The sequence below is a fragment of the Narcine bancroftii genome, chromosome 9, assembly GCF_036971445.1.
Source record: "Narcine bancroftii isolate sNarBan1 chromosome 9, sNarBan1.hap1, whole genome shotgun sequence".
NCBI classification, from domain to species: Eukaryota; Metazoa; Chordata; class Chondrichthyes; order Torpediniformes; family Narcinidae; genus Narcine; species Narcine bancroftii.
Window position 1 is genome coordinate 63782807 of NC_091477.1, and position 14014 is coordinate 63796820.

Sequence of the window (14014 nt, forward strand, 5' to 3'; positions counted from 1 at the left end):
TTTCTTGTTTTCTTTTCAGAGCACAGAGAGCATCAGAGAAGAAGGCACAACAGACCACAAGATAATATCCGAATTCTCATCTGCATTGACTCTCTATGCCAGCACAATGTGTAAGTGTGATTATGTCCTGTTGCTATGGGACGATCAAACATAATCCAGCAGGAGAACAACAAGTGAATCCATGCATATTTAGATTGAGGAGTCAGATACAAAATAGGAATCTGTCACAAGAAATCTACTGGAAAGGCTGTATATATTTCAACGTTCTTCTTCTTTGGCTTGGCTTCGCGGACGAAGATTTATGGAGGGGGTAAAAAGTCCACGTCAGCTGCAGGCTCGTTTGTGGCTGACAAGTCCGATGCGGGGCAGGCAGACACGATTGCAGCGGTTGCAGGGGAAAATTGGTTGGTTGGGGTTGGATGTTGGGTTTTTCCTCCTTTGCCTTTTGTCAGTGAGGTGGGCTCTGCGGTCTTCTTCAAAGCATGTTGCTGCCCGCCAAACTGTGAGGCGCCAAGATGCACGGTTTGAGGCGTTATCAGCCCACTGGCGGTGGTCAATGTGGCAGGCACCAAGAGATTTCTTTAGGCAGTCCTTGTACCTTTTCTTTGGTGCACCTCTGTCACGGTGGCCAGTGGAGAGCTCGCCATATAACACGATCTTAGGAAGGCGATGGTCCTCCATTCTGGAGACGTGACCCATCCAGCGCAGCTGGATCTTCAGCAGCGTGGACTCGATGCTGTCGACCTCTGCCATCTCGAGTACTTCGACGTTAGGGATGTAAGCGCTCCAATGGATGTTGAGGATGGAGCGGAGACAACGCTGGTGGAAGCGTTGCTCTCCATTGCAGGCAAAATCTTCGCTAGGATTCTACTAAATAGAATAATACCTAGTGTCGCCGAGAATATTCTCCCAGAATCACAGTGCGGCTTTCGCGCAAACAGAGGAACTACTGACATGGTCTTTGCCCTCAGACAGCTCCAAGAAAAGTGCAGAGAACAAAACAAAGGACTCTACATCACCTTTGTTGACCTCACCAAAGCCTTCGACACCGTGAGCAGGAAAGGGCTTTGGCAAATACTAGAGCGCATCGGATGTCCCCCAAAGTTCCTCAACATGATTATCCAACTGCACGAAAACCAACAAGGTCGGGTCAGATACAGCAATGAGCTCTCTGAACCCTTCTCCATTAACAATGGCGTGAAGCAAGGCTGTGTTCTCGCACCAACCCTCTTTTCAATCTTCTTCAGCATGATGCTGAACCAAGCCATGAAAGACCCCAACAATGAAGACGCTGTTTACATCCGGTACCGCACGGATGGCAGTCTCTTCAATCTGAGGCGCCTGCAAGCTCACACCAAGACACAAGAGAAACTTGTCCGTGAACTACTCTTTGCAGACGATGCCGCTTTAGTTGCCCATTCAGAGCCAGCTCTTCAGCGCTTGACGTCCTGCTTTGCGGAAACTGCCAAAATGTTTGGCCTGGAAGTCAGCCTGAAGAAAACTGAGGTCCTCCATCAGTCAGCTCCCCACCATGACTACCAGCCCCCCCACATCTCCATCGGGCACACAAAACTCAAAACGGTCAACCAGTTTACCTATCTCGGCTGCACCATTTCATCAGATGCAAGGATTGACAATGAGATAGACAACAGACTCGCCAAGGCAAATAGCGCCTTTGGAAGACTACACAAAAGAGTCTGGAAAAACAACCAACTGAAAAACCTCACAAAGATAAGCGTATACAGAGCCGTTGTCATACCCACACTCCTGTTCAGCTCCGAATCATGGGTCCTCTACCGGCACCACCTACGGCTCCTAGAACGCTTCCACCAGCGTTGTCTCCACTCCATCCTCAACATCCATTGGAGCGCTTACATCCCTAACGTCGAAGTATTTCAACGTTATCGTCTATACAACTACTCAGTAAGACCATGACCAATCCCAACTCCAGTTTCCCATGCCATCCCATAAACAATGTCCCCAAATTGGTCAATCCCTGTTTGGGATGTACTCAACAACCAAGGCCTTGAGTTTGGAGAATTCTAAATTAGTGATCACCTTCCAAGTGAAGTGGCTTCTCTTGACCTCAGCCTTCAATGGCTGACCATTTATCCTCAGCATCTCTGGCCAGGGAAAGTCACTTGTCTGCAATTATTCTGTCAAACCTTCAAGATTGCATTTAATCAGGGGGAAAAAAAAATAAAGAACATATATTCAAGAGGGAAGCAATTGAATTAATGGGTCTGATCAATTGGAATGAGTCCTCAAAAATGACAGTGTGATTGATTTTTACCACAAATATTCAGGAGATCAGGTGGCATCTGTGGAGAGAGAAACAGAATCAATGTTTCAGATCAATATGCTTTTCATTGACACACTGCTGTCTTCTGGATCTCCTACATTACATTTGATAATTTAATATTTTATAGAATGACAATGAAATTAGCAGCATGCCAACTATACAGCATATCCCATTCATCCAGTTTAACAATTAGCCAACAGCAAAACACTGGTGATTGACAATATCAGTGGCTCCAGCCAATCATTCAAGTGACTCATCCAATTTACAGACAGAATTGGCTATGCCAGTGGTTCTCAACCTTTTTCTTTCCACTCACATACCATTTTAAGTAATCCCTATGCCATCTGTGCTCCGTGATTAGTAAGGGATTGCTTAAGGTGGTATGTGAGTGAAAAGAAAAAGTTTGAAAACCACTGTTTTAATCGTCCCTCATTGACTCGTTTCATGCACGGTTTCAGAACTCCAAAGGAAATGGGCCAATGGCAACTTTTCTCAAGCAAAATATTTCAGTAACATTTGGGTCTTGAGCAGTGATTCTCATCCTGTCCTTCCCACTCACATTCCACCTTAAGCATCCCTTACAGAGCACCAATTGCATAGGGATTACTTAAAGTAGGATGTGAGTGGAAAGAAAAAGGTTGAGAACCACTGGGCTAACCAGTCAAATGAAAAGACATGAATCTGAAAGTTAATTTCTTTCTCCACCAGAGCTGCCCAACCTGCTGAGTATTTCTCCACCAGAGCTGCCCAACCTGCTGAGTATTTCCAGCATTTTCTGTTTTTTTAATCAGAATTTTTTTGCATATTTTCTATTGCTATATCATAAAATGGGGAGTTCATTTCTGATACCAATCGCCACATGTTAAAGACAGGAACCTGATCTTGGAAGGAAAAATGTGAATTTAATGATCCATCAGTTATATATCTCACTCAATTATGTGTTTCATAATTTGAATAGAAGGACATTGGATGATTATAAAATGGATTATTTCACTTCCAACATGTTGTGTGTGATCCTTGGAGATTAATTTCACCCTAAGGTGTCATACAATGGAACATGTTGGTGCAGACATGGTTCTGTCTCGACATCCTGTTTTACATATCGTAGGTCAGTAAATCCTGAATCCAATCAGCCTAAACCAAAAAAAAAGCTATTCTTTCCCAGTAACATAACTCAGCTCAAATAGCTGTCTTTCAAAACAAAAAGGTTGAAAACCTACTTTGGTAGTGAGGCAATATTACTCTATTACCACCGTACACACCGTACCATTGTGCATCACCAGAATGTAACAGGATTATATTCTAACTGTCTTGGGGAGCAAAAGAAAAGGATTTGACTATTCCATTACTCAAGTGATGAAGACTAATTTTACTGCAGATGAAACCCATCTTTGACCCATGGCCCTTAAAAGATTTTCTCCCTGAAAATCAACCAATTTGGGAAAGAATTGTTTTGGTTAAGTTCTCAGACTTTTACTTCTCCTTTGTGGGGAAAGTGTTGACTCTCATTTTGTCTCTGCTCTGGAGGAACAGAAAAGCCTGGTTAACAAATCTTGTTTGTTAATTCAATTCCATTAGCCTTGATATCAAACCTGCTCTGCATAGCCTTTGAGATGTTTCTCCTGTACAAGATGCTGAATGTAATGATTATCATGTGTGCAGCTGGTCTTGTAAACCAGGGGACATGAGTTTGTTCCTCACTGGGGCCTCATTGTTTTGAGGGGTGCTGGACAAAGTGACAACTCTCTGTCTTCCTTATAGTAGAGAGTTAAAGAATTTGATGTACGTTGCCTTCTAAATGTAGTATTAAATGACAATAATGGAACCTTTACTTTTACAAATGATATCTGTTCAGTTGCATTCTTGCCCACTTGCAATAAAGACTCCCATCTCTTTGCCTTTCTTTGTAAATGTTCAGTGGTTTTTGTTGTGATTTATGCATTGAACCAATAAACCTTTCCCCTTTTTACATTTGCAAACATCTATCTTCCACAAATTTGTCTGCTCCATCTACCAAACTCTGATTATAGTTTTCCACTCCCAAGTTTGGTTGTTAGGCTGTTTAATTTACTGTTTTCAGAAAATTTAGATGCACGGTTTTCCATTCCTTCAACCAAATCATTGAAAAATACAGTGAAAAGGAGAGGTGTGTTGCCTCAATGGACTTTGCAAGTTAGCTTTGGCCACAATCTCTGCACTGTCTCTCCTACCTGTAAATTAATCCACAACAGAGTGTCCCTCCAATTCCCAACAGTTATTTTTTTGCCAACTGTCTTTATCTGGAACCTCATTGAATTCCTTATGAAAGTCCATCCAAATAACATCTTAGACATCCCCCTCTCTATTTTGTGGGTGATAGAGTTGATAAGCATAAAAAGAACTCTACAAGGTCTGTGACAACCATCTTTATTCTGTTACACTAATTCTATTTTATTTTTCCCCACATCCACTAACTCCCTCTAGATTTTACACTTAGCTACACTATTAAGGGCAATTTGACATGCCAAATTCAGCTACTACCTAGTTTTGGGATCTCCTCAACAAATCAAATGGATTAAATGGTAAAGTCTCTGGTCGCTGGGGTTGAGTTCAATATGCAGGAGTGCCAGAGAACCTCAGGAGGTCACACAGCATCTTGACCAAGGGCTCAGGCCAGAAACATTGGTTACCTGTTACTTCCTATGGATATTGAGTGACCTGCTGAGTTTCTCCAGCACTTTTGTGAATTGCACTGTGATGAGATATCTATGTATATCCAATATGGAGTGTGACTAAATTAAAAGCAGAAAACACCCTGCAGATTGGGCACCCCAAATAAATATATCAGGTGGAACATCCTTTATCAGAAGAATTTTCACAGGTTCTGATGAAGGGTTTTTGACTTAAAACATTGATTTTATTTCTCTTTCCTCAGATGCATCTGACATGCTGAGAATTTTCTGGTTTTAGCTCAGATATCCACTATCTGTCAACTTGTGATTTCCATTCTTGGTTTACCTAACCTAGGATAGTGTGGAGACATGCTTACTCAGTGCGAGGTTGTGCCAGGAACACGATGAGTGAGGAAGGAACTTCACTCTATTTTTAACTACGAGGGAAACACTGAATGACATCTTTCATCTCAAAATGAACTTGCCCTGCAAATTTTGCATTTAACCAACACAAAGTTAACTCTGAAAAATTGGAATGGAAAGAGCTTTAACTCCCATCACTAACTTCCCTTATCTGATGAAGTTCAGTATTTACAAAAAGAGTTATTTTATTTTGTCCTCGGATGAATTCCCAGAACCTGAGGAAGAAGAGCAGCTCCAAGTCCAAATGTTATGCTTGAATTATTCGAATGAGATCTATTTACTGGATCTGCAGTTACTGTGGAAAGATGATAATCTTTGCATCTTCTCTCATCCCTTTTACCGTCTGCAACAAAACTTCAAACAAAGCTCAGTTCTGTCTGAGAGCTAAAACAGAGCCCCTTTCACCAGCAATGATTGGCCCTGCAGTCTTTTGGTGCTCTTATCCCTGATGCAGTTCTGCATGTTCCTGTCTGGACACGTAACAACGAGAAGAAAAAGAATGAGTGTGAAACAAACACCTATGTTTGCTCAGCTACACATATCTCTTTGCATAGATAGTGATTCCCAGTTGTGGGTGGGAAATTATTCCCATTGTTACAGTGCAGTCAAGCACCATCACAACTTGTCTTGCTGGGATCCAAACATTCCACCAACAGTACGTCCATAATTAATGTGCCATAAAAGTAGTGAGAACAGTTTGCATTTATATATTGTATTTAACCTGTTTAATATTTGAAGGTGCTTCAGTATATTCAGGTGATCTTTGAGATGAAGCTACATCAGGGGGAGGCATGGTTAGTGTAGTGGTTAGCGTGATGTCATTACTGCATCAGCAATCAGAACTTGGGTTCGAATCCCGCGCTGTCTGTAAGGAGTTTGTAAGTTCTCCCTGTGTCTGCGTGAGTTTTCCATGGGGGATCTGCTTTCCTCCCACCATTCAAAGCATACCGAAGGTGTAAGTTAATTGGGTGTAAATTGGGCAGAAGTGGCCTGTTACCATGCTGTATGTTTAAATTTTTTTTAATTTAAAATTAAGGTCAGATATTTAAAAGCTTGGCCAAGGAAATAGACTTTAAGGACTCTCTCAAAGGAGGACGATTCGGGTCAGGGAAGTTATATTTGTACAAGATTTCTACATTACAGACATGCAAGCTTATGATGTTCAAACACTCAACATTGGTTCATGGAAAATAGAACAGGCCCTTCTGCCCATGATGTCTGTGCCAAACACAGTGACAAATTAAACTTCTGCTGTTCGCACATGATACAAACCCCTCTAGTCCCTGCATATCCATGCATCTATTTAGAAGCCTCTCAGACGCTACTATTATATCTGTTTCCACCACTACTCCTGGCAGCCCATTCCAGACAACCACCGCTGTGTAAAATAACTTGCCACGCACATCCCCCCTAACATATCCCCCTCCCTTCTCCCCTCATTCTGTCACTTTGAAAAGCATGTCTTCTAGTTTGTGACATTTTTACGCTGCAAATATGTTCCTTTCTATCCTGTCAATGTCTGTCATAATTATCAGGTCTCCCCCAGCCTCTGCTGTGCCAGACAAAACAACCCCAAGTTTGTTGGACTTCCCCATAACTCATACTCTCAAATCCAGGCAGCATCCTGGTGAATCTCTCCACATTCTTCCTGCAATGGGACAACTAGAATTTCATTTGATAACCAAAGTTATAAAGAGCTGAAACATGACTCCTTTACTCTTATACACCTCTCTTGCTCCTTTCAATAACCTATATTAGAATTTAGAGTATGTTCTGAATTACAAACATTTTGTATTACAATGAAGCCATGCTCTCCATGGTAACATTTAAAGCTATTCAATATCAATGTCAGAAGTGTACAATAGGACAGCATCATAACCATACGATGTACATAAAATGTACAAAAAGCCCCAACATTGCTGTAAAGCTATACACAATCTATTCTCAACAATCTCACTGTAATGTAGCACAATAGAATTATAAATAAGTTAGAATGCATACAAGATTTCTGAATGGCAATAATAAATTATTAATTCAATGACATAAAACATTTGATTGTTTACTGCACCAAGTAGGATAAATAGGTTTCTCTTTTGGCAAAGCTCGACTGCATCTCAAGGTCAACTCTCATGCTGATAAATGCATATAACATCCTCCATTCACACTTTAGAGGATTTGAGTACAATGGGTAATAAAGCAGAATCTGTCAAATATTTACTACAGGTACACGGTTCACGAGGTCTCTGGTAAAAGAGTCAGTACAGGCTCAGATGTAATGGGACCTAATCTCCTTCTGAGCTGTAATTTGTATGTTATGACACAATGCCCACATCACCTCCACTGTTGTCCCACCAATGCCAAGAATGATTTTATCAAATGTGATTAAAGTGCTCATGTAAGGTTCAAGATGAGATAGGTTAGAATAATGAAATATGGTTTTCCAAATCTATGTCTCAGTCTTGAGTTGTGTTATGAGCCCAGAGGACCCCAAAACCCAACAGCAATAAAAATTCACCAAGACAAATGGTTACTTAAGCAAAAGTTGCTTTTAATTTTCTTTAAATATTAAAACAGGATCAAACTTTAACTTATTATTATTATTAACTTAACCTAACTTAACCACCTTATAATTCTAAGCTCACATGTGCGTATGTTCAGAAAAGTTCTTTGATTCACAGTTCAATCTCACTTTTCACTTCTCCAAGTTCACCGGTATCAGGCAATTCTTATACAGTGCACAAAATTTAACATTTATGAATTTTCACCAGGCTCTGGTGTTTAAAGGTAAATGGTTACCACTCAGGAAGGTTCTCGTTGGTTTCAGGGAGAGATTTGTTGCTCGTTGGGCACACACACAAACTGATCTCCCACGATCAGTACTTCAATGCCTTGCTGAAGAAACTTTCCCCATCATGGGTTTTCCAAATGATAACCTCTTCGTCCAGGTCTACACAGAGTTCCTCTTGTTTCCCTTATTTCAGGAGAAACACTCTAGCCAGCCATTTCCTTTTGTAAGGACCACAAGGGATTGTACAGGCTGAACTCAGAACTCACAACCCGTCTTCAAAGTGGGGTTTTCAACAAGCTGCCAGTTTGCCAAGTTGCAGCCTCCAAAAGCTACTGCAGAACTGTAGAATTGACTACTCTCTCTCTCTCCCCAAAGAATCACGTTTTTTCTCTCTCTGCAAAACCACAAGGTTCCTATTAGAATTGCAAACTGCAACCAGACAGATTGCTGGTACCAGAATCAGTTTCTGAGTCAGGGCATCTGTTTTAAAGACAATATATTTATTCCCCAACATCAGCCCAATTAACACCTATTTGTGAAGTCTCCATAGTCATTCTTCAAAGTTTCTGTAAAGTCTCTAGCCACTTTCAGGTGGCCAGAATACCCCAACATAAAGCCACCTAAAATACCCAAATGTGGCTGTTGGGAGGCCATCTGAAAGCAGAGAACCCTGACCCAAGGAGTATTTACCCTTCTCGGATAGGTATATTCTCCACTTCCGAGTGCTCCCCCTAGGCACCTAAAAGCAGGTGTGACTACGGCCACAGTCGACAGGAGCCAGTGTTTGCTCTGCAGTTCCTCTCCCCGCTGCAGACCATTCAGGTGCCAGAACAGCACCTTCAGCGCTGCCATCTGAATGTCACTTTGCACACACCTGCAGCTGCCTCCGGAGCTGCATTCTCCCAGCTATTCTACCTGAAAGTGGCTTTTGTGGACATGAAATCTCTACTTATGCATAGCTCTTGCATTTCAAATGAGATATCTTTTGAGAAATTTTAATGTTTGTTTGTGAAGTTACCTACACTAAACCCCCCACAATCTATCTCTTTAAAAAAAAATTAATTAAAAAAAAAAAATATATATATATATATATCTTGTTCAAACCTATGCCTCAGGAAAATTAGAGAGGGTCTGGACAGAAGAGAAAGAGAGCTATGTATTCAGTTAAAAATACTCTTCCAAAATCTTTGCAAATAATATGAAGCAATCTCTCTTACAGGTCCCTGGAGAGTGTCAATGGCCTGGGGGGAAACTCTCATATATTTACCATGTTTGTCAGTGGCGCCCTCTATCTGCAGGTAAGACATTGAACCTGGATCACACCTTGATGGGTGGGTGAGGGGGGATGTGAAATTGTTTCTCATGACCAATGAGCAAGGGTTTCTAATTAAAATGCAATCTACACACCAATACCCAGAACCACTAATGAATGTTTCATTCTTGTTGGGGGTCATCACAGTAGCTTGTGCATAATCTCAGTATTAACTCCTGTGTCTGGTCACAGAGGGGAAAATCGAACAAGATATCCTGTCCCGTATTATTTCGTGATTATTGAACTAGGCATCTCGTGCCTCTCTCAGCTTCTTTCCCAAATTGGTTGATGTTATCCCCAGTCCTTCATCTACAGAACAGCAAAGATTGTCATCCTTAAATAAATCATTAAAAGATCCAAATAAAAAGAAAGAGACTGATTAAGAAATATGAATATGAAATTTTCCTGAATACAAAACCTGAAGAATCTCCACTCAACCATTCTTGAACTCTAATCCTTGTTGCCATACCCTTACCTGCCCTGGATTTCTATTGCTATCTCTAAGCTCCTCCCTTGCTGATCATCACCAATCTGCAATCTGTGCCACTTGAACTTCTCATACTCCAGTCATCACAGCATTAACCTGCAATTGGATCCTTGACTTCCTCTTCAGACCACCACAGTCAGCATGAATCGGAAACAATGTCTCCTCCTCACTGATGATCACACAGGATGCGCGGTTAGCCCACTGCTCTACTCATTATGCACCCATGGCTTGGAGGCCAGGCACAATTCCAATGAAGTCATGACAATTCCAATGCCATAATATGTATGTTTTGCACAACACTGCATTTCATGGCTTGTTCATGACAATGAATCCTGATTCATTGTCCCCCTTTCCTGGCGTTTTAACTGCCAGATTCCCTCTCCCGATGTTCACGACTCCTCACCTTCCATTCTTCCCAGTGTCCTTCCTCCCCAATTGCCAATAGCTCATGGCATCCACTCCAAAGCATCTTTACCCCTTCATCACTTCATTCTCAACACCACACAATCTCCTCTCCAAACTCCATGCAATTCAATTACAAACCTTTTCACCTCTACCCTTCCTGAATCAGCACTATTTCTGGACGTCCACATTTCTGACCTTTGTACTCCAACCTTTATCCAGATTATATCAATCCAGATTATATCAATCCACATTTCTTCAATATTTATCCTTTTTGTAACCATTTTGTATGTGCAATGAATTTAGCACATTGGACACATTCTAATAATGGAAAAGGCCAAGTTTTACCTCATCCTCTTTCTTATCAGCTTCACAGCTGCAATTCAAATTAGCCATGGATTATGCCCTTGTTTAGTACAGCAAAGGAATATGCTCTTCGGCCTATCACGTCTGTGCTGACCATGATGGCAATCTAAACTGAATCCTCGCCCTGCACATGATCTGTATCTCTCTGTTCCCTACCAATTCATGTCTAAATGTATTTTGAAAGTTTCCACCAAACTTAAGTTCAGATTTATTGTCAGAGTACATACATGACATTACGTACAACCCTGAGATTCCTTTACCTGTGGGTGTGGCAGAATTTCTATTTATCAGTAGTGGAATTGTACTCAAGAGAAAGATATGTATACAAAAGAGAGAAATATAAACAAAGAACTTTAAACAAACTGACTGTGAAAATAGAGAAAAAAAGAATAAAACCCCCCACCCCTTCCCCAAAACCTCCCTACCTACCCAAAAAAAAACAAAACTACAAGATGTATTATATATATATATATATATATATATATATATAAACACGGAAGTACTAAAATAATGTGAATACATATTAATTTGGATTGCTGTTGGAAACACTCAAGGATCTCACATAAAAACATTTCCACAAAAAGATAATTCATTCAGGGAAGACTTCACGAAACCAGAGGAATCAAAGGAATTATTTATAAATTTAAGCCTACTATTTGAGTGTATGGGCTCTAACAGAGTACAACTTTGAATTTGTGCTTGTCATCTTCCTAACATTAAAGAGACCAGATTTCCAAGTAACAGCAATATATTTTCTTGCTATTACCAGAGCTAATTTAGCAAATTTTAATTGAGAATCTGATAAATCTAATTTAGGAATTTCCCATCAAAAATAATTTTTGCATCAAATAACTGGTGTTTCTGTGCTCTGACTTCAAACTGGCCTGTATCCTGCTGAGTCCTTTGACACACTTCCTCACTATCCACAAACCCACCAATTTTCATGTCATTTGCAACCTTACAAATTAGACGATCCACATTTTCTTCCAACTCATTCATTTATATTACAAACAGATATCCCAGAATCATACACTTCCTCTCTACTCTGACCATTAATTTTAGATCCAATTTGGTAACCCACCTTGGATCCCATGTGACTTAATCTAGGAGTTAGGGGCTAGGTTAAAGAAAGGACAGGTCCTCCAGGGTTGTGATCTCAGGATTGCTACCTGTGCCATGTGCTTGTGAAGTTAGAAATCGGAGGATGATGCAGCTTAACACGTGGCTAAAGAAATGGTACAGGAGGGAGGGCCTCAGGTTTCTGGGTTATTTCAGGGGCCTGTTCTGACAGGATGGTTTGCATCTGAACTGGAGGAAGACTAATATCCTAGCAGGAAGGTTTGTTAATACTGCTCTGGTGTGTTTGAGATAGATTTTCAGGGGGATGGGGACCATAGCACCAGAGCAGATGGGGGAGTGGAGGAAGAAAAAGATGAAGGAAAGATTGCATATAACATCAGAGGTCAAACGGTTACATCTGGTGAAAATTATCCCAGGGGCATCTAATGCAATGTAAAGAGTATTGTAGGAAAGGCAGATGATCTTAGAGCGTGGATTAGCATGTGGAATTATGACATTGTGGCCATTAATGAAACTTGGTTACAGGAGGGGCAGGATTCCGTGGTTCCATTGTTTAAGATGGGGTTGGGGGGAAGGGGTGTGGGGGAGGAGGGTGGGAGGTGTGATAAATGGGGAGAAGTGGCATTGCTCATCAGAGAAAATATCAAGCTGTCCTCAGACTGGACAGACCAGAGGGCTCGTCTACTGAGGCTATATGAGTGGAGCTGAGGAACAGGAGAACAGGAAAGGTACGATCACACTCATGGGGTTGTATTATGGATTGCACAATAGTCAGCAAGAATTGGAGGAGTAAATCTGTAGATAGATCACAGACAGATGTAGGAAACATGAAGTTGTGATAGTGTGTTGAAGCAGTTTTTTTTGGCACTGCCAATAAGTGGTAGTTCTACTTCACCCACAGGAAAAAGAATCTCAGGGTTGAATGTAATGTCATGCATATACTCTGACAATAAATCTGAAATTTGAGGAGATTTTAACATTCCATATATTAACTGGGGGTCCCATATTGTAAAAGGGCTGGATGGCTTGAAGTTTGTCAAATGTCTTCAGGACATAGAGAGGTACCAACTAGAGAGAGTGCAATACTGGATCTCCTATTAGGGAACGAGACAGGACAGGTGACAGAAGTATGTGTAGGGGAACATTTTGGGTCCAGTGATCATAATGCTATTAGTTTCAAGTTAATTATGGAGAAGGATCAGTCTAGGCTTTGGGTTGAGATTCTAAATTGGAGAAAGGCCAATTTTGAGGAAATAAGAAAGTGTGGATTGGAATAAGTTGTTTTTGGGCAAGGATGTGTGAGGTAAGTGGAGGACCTTCAAAGGTGAACTCTCAGAGTCTGTATGTTCCTGTCAGTGTTAAAGGTAAAGTTAGAAGGCATAGGCTTTTGAGGGATATTGGGGATCTGGTTCGGAAGAAGAGAGAGGTTTATTGCAGGTTCAACATGGAGCAAATGAGGGTCTTGAGGACCATAAAAATTCAAGAAAAACTTCAAGAAAGAAAGCAGGAAGGCTCAAAGAAGACATGAGGTTGCTTTGGCAGAGAATGTAAAGGGAAATCCTAAGGGATTTAATACAAGTGTATTAAGAGCAATAATAGAGGACAAAATTGGTCCACTTGAAGATTAAAGCAGTCAGCTACGTATGAGGTCAGAAGAAATCTTAAATGGGTTTTTGGATCAGTATTCACTCAGCAAATGGACAGAGTTGAGGACAAGCAGTGAGGTCATGGAATCGAAACAGATTAAAGAGGAGGAAGTTTGTTGTCTTAGGGCAAATGAAAGTAGATAAATCCCTTGTACCTGACAAGATGTTTCCTCAAACCTTGAGGGAGGCGAGTTTAGAAATTGCAAGGGCTTTGGCAGAAGTATTTTAAATGTCCTGAGCCACAAGTGTGGTGCTGGAGATTTGGAGAGTAGCTCACATTGTTCTATTGTTTAAAAAAGGCTCCAAAACTAACCCTGGAAATTATAGGTCAGTAAACCTGACATCAGTTGTAGGTAAATTATTGGAAGGTGTTCTAAAATATTGGATATACAAGTATTTGGATAGCCATGGTCTGATTATGGATAGTCACATGGTTTGTATATGGTAGGTTGTGTTTAACCAATCTTATGCAGTTTTTCAAGGAAGTTACCAGGATGTTTTCTATGTGGACTTTAGTAAGGCCTTTGACAAGGAACCACATGGGAGCATAATCAGGA

General features: G+C 40.9%; 1 protein-coding gene across 5 annotated transcripts in view; it reads left to right on the forward strand.

Annotated features, from left to right (window-relative positions):
• Positions 1–14014, forward strand: part of LOC138743710 (erythroferrone-like) — a 164660-nt gene that overhangs the window by 135267 nt on the left and 15379 nt on the right. For all 5 annotated transcript variants that reach the window (XR_011345028.1, XM_069899339.1, XM_069899336.1 and 2 more), the window contains 2 exons: positions 20–110; positions 9384–9462. Coding sequence is in view for 4 of the 5 variants with exons in the window: in XM_069899339.1 (XP_069755440.1) it covers positions 20–110; positions 9384–9462 (170 nt within the window). In the remaining variant the exon portion in view is untranslated. The remainder of the gene's footprint in view (positions 1–19; positions 111–9383; positions 9463–14014) is intronic.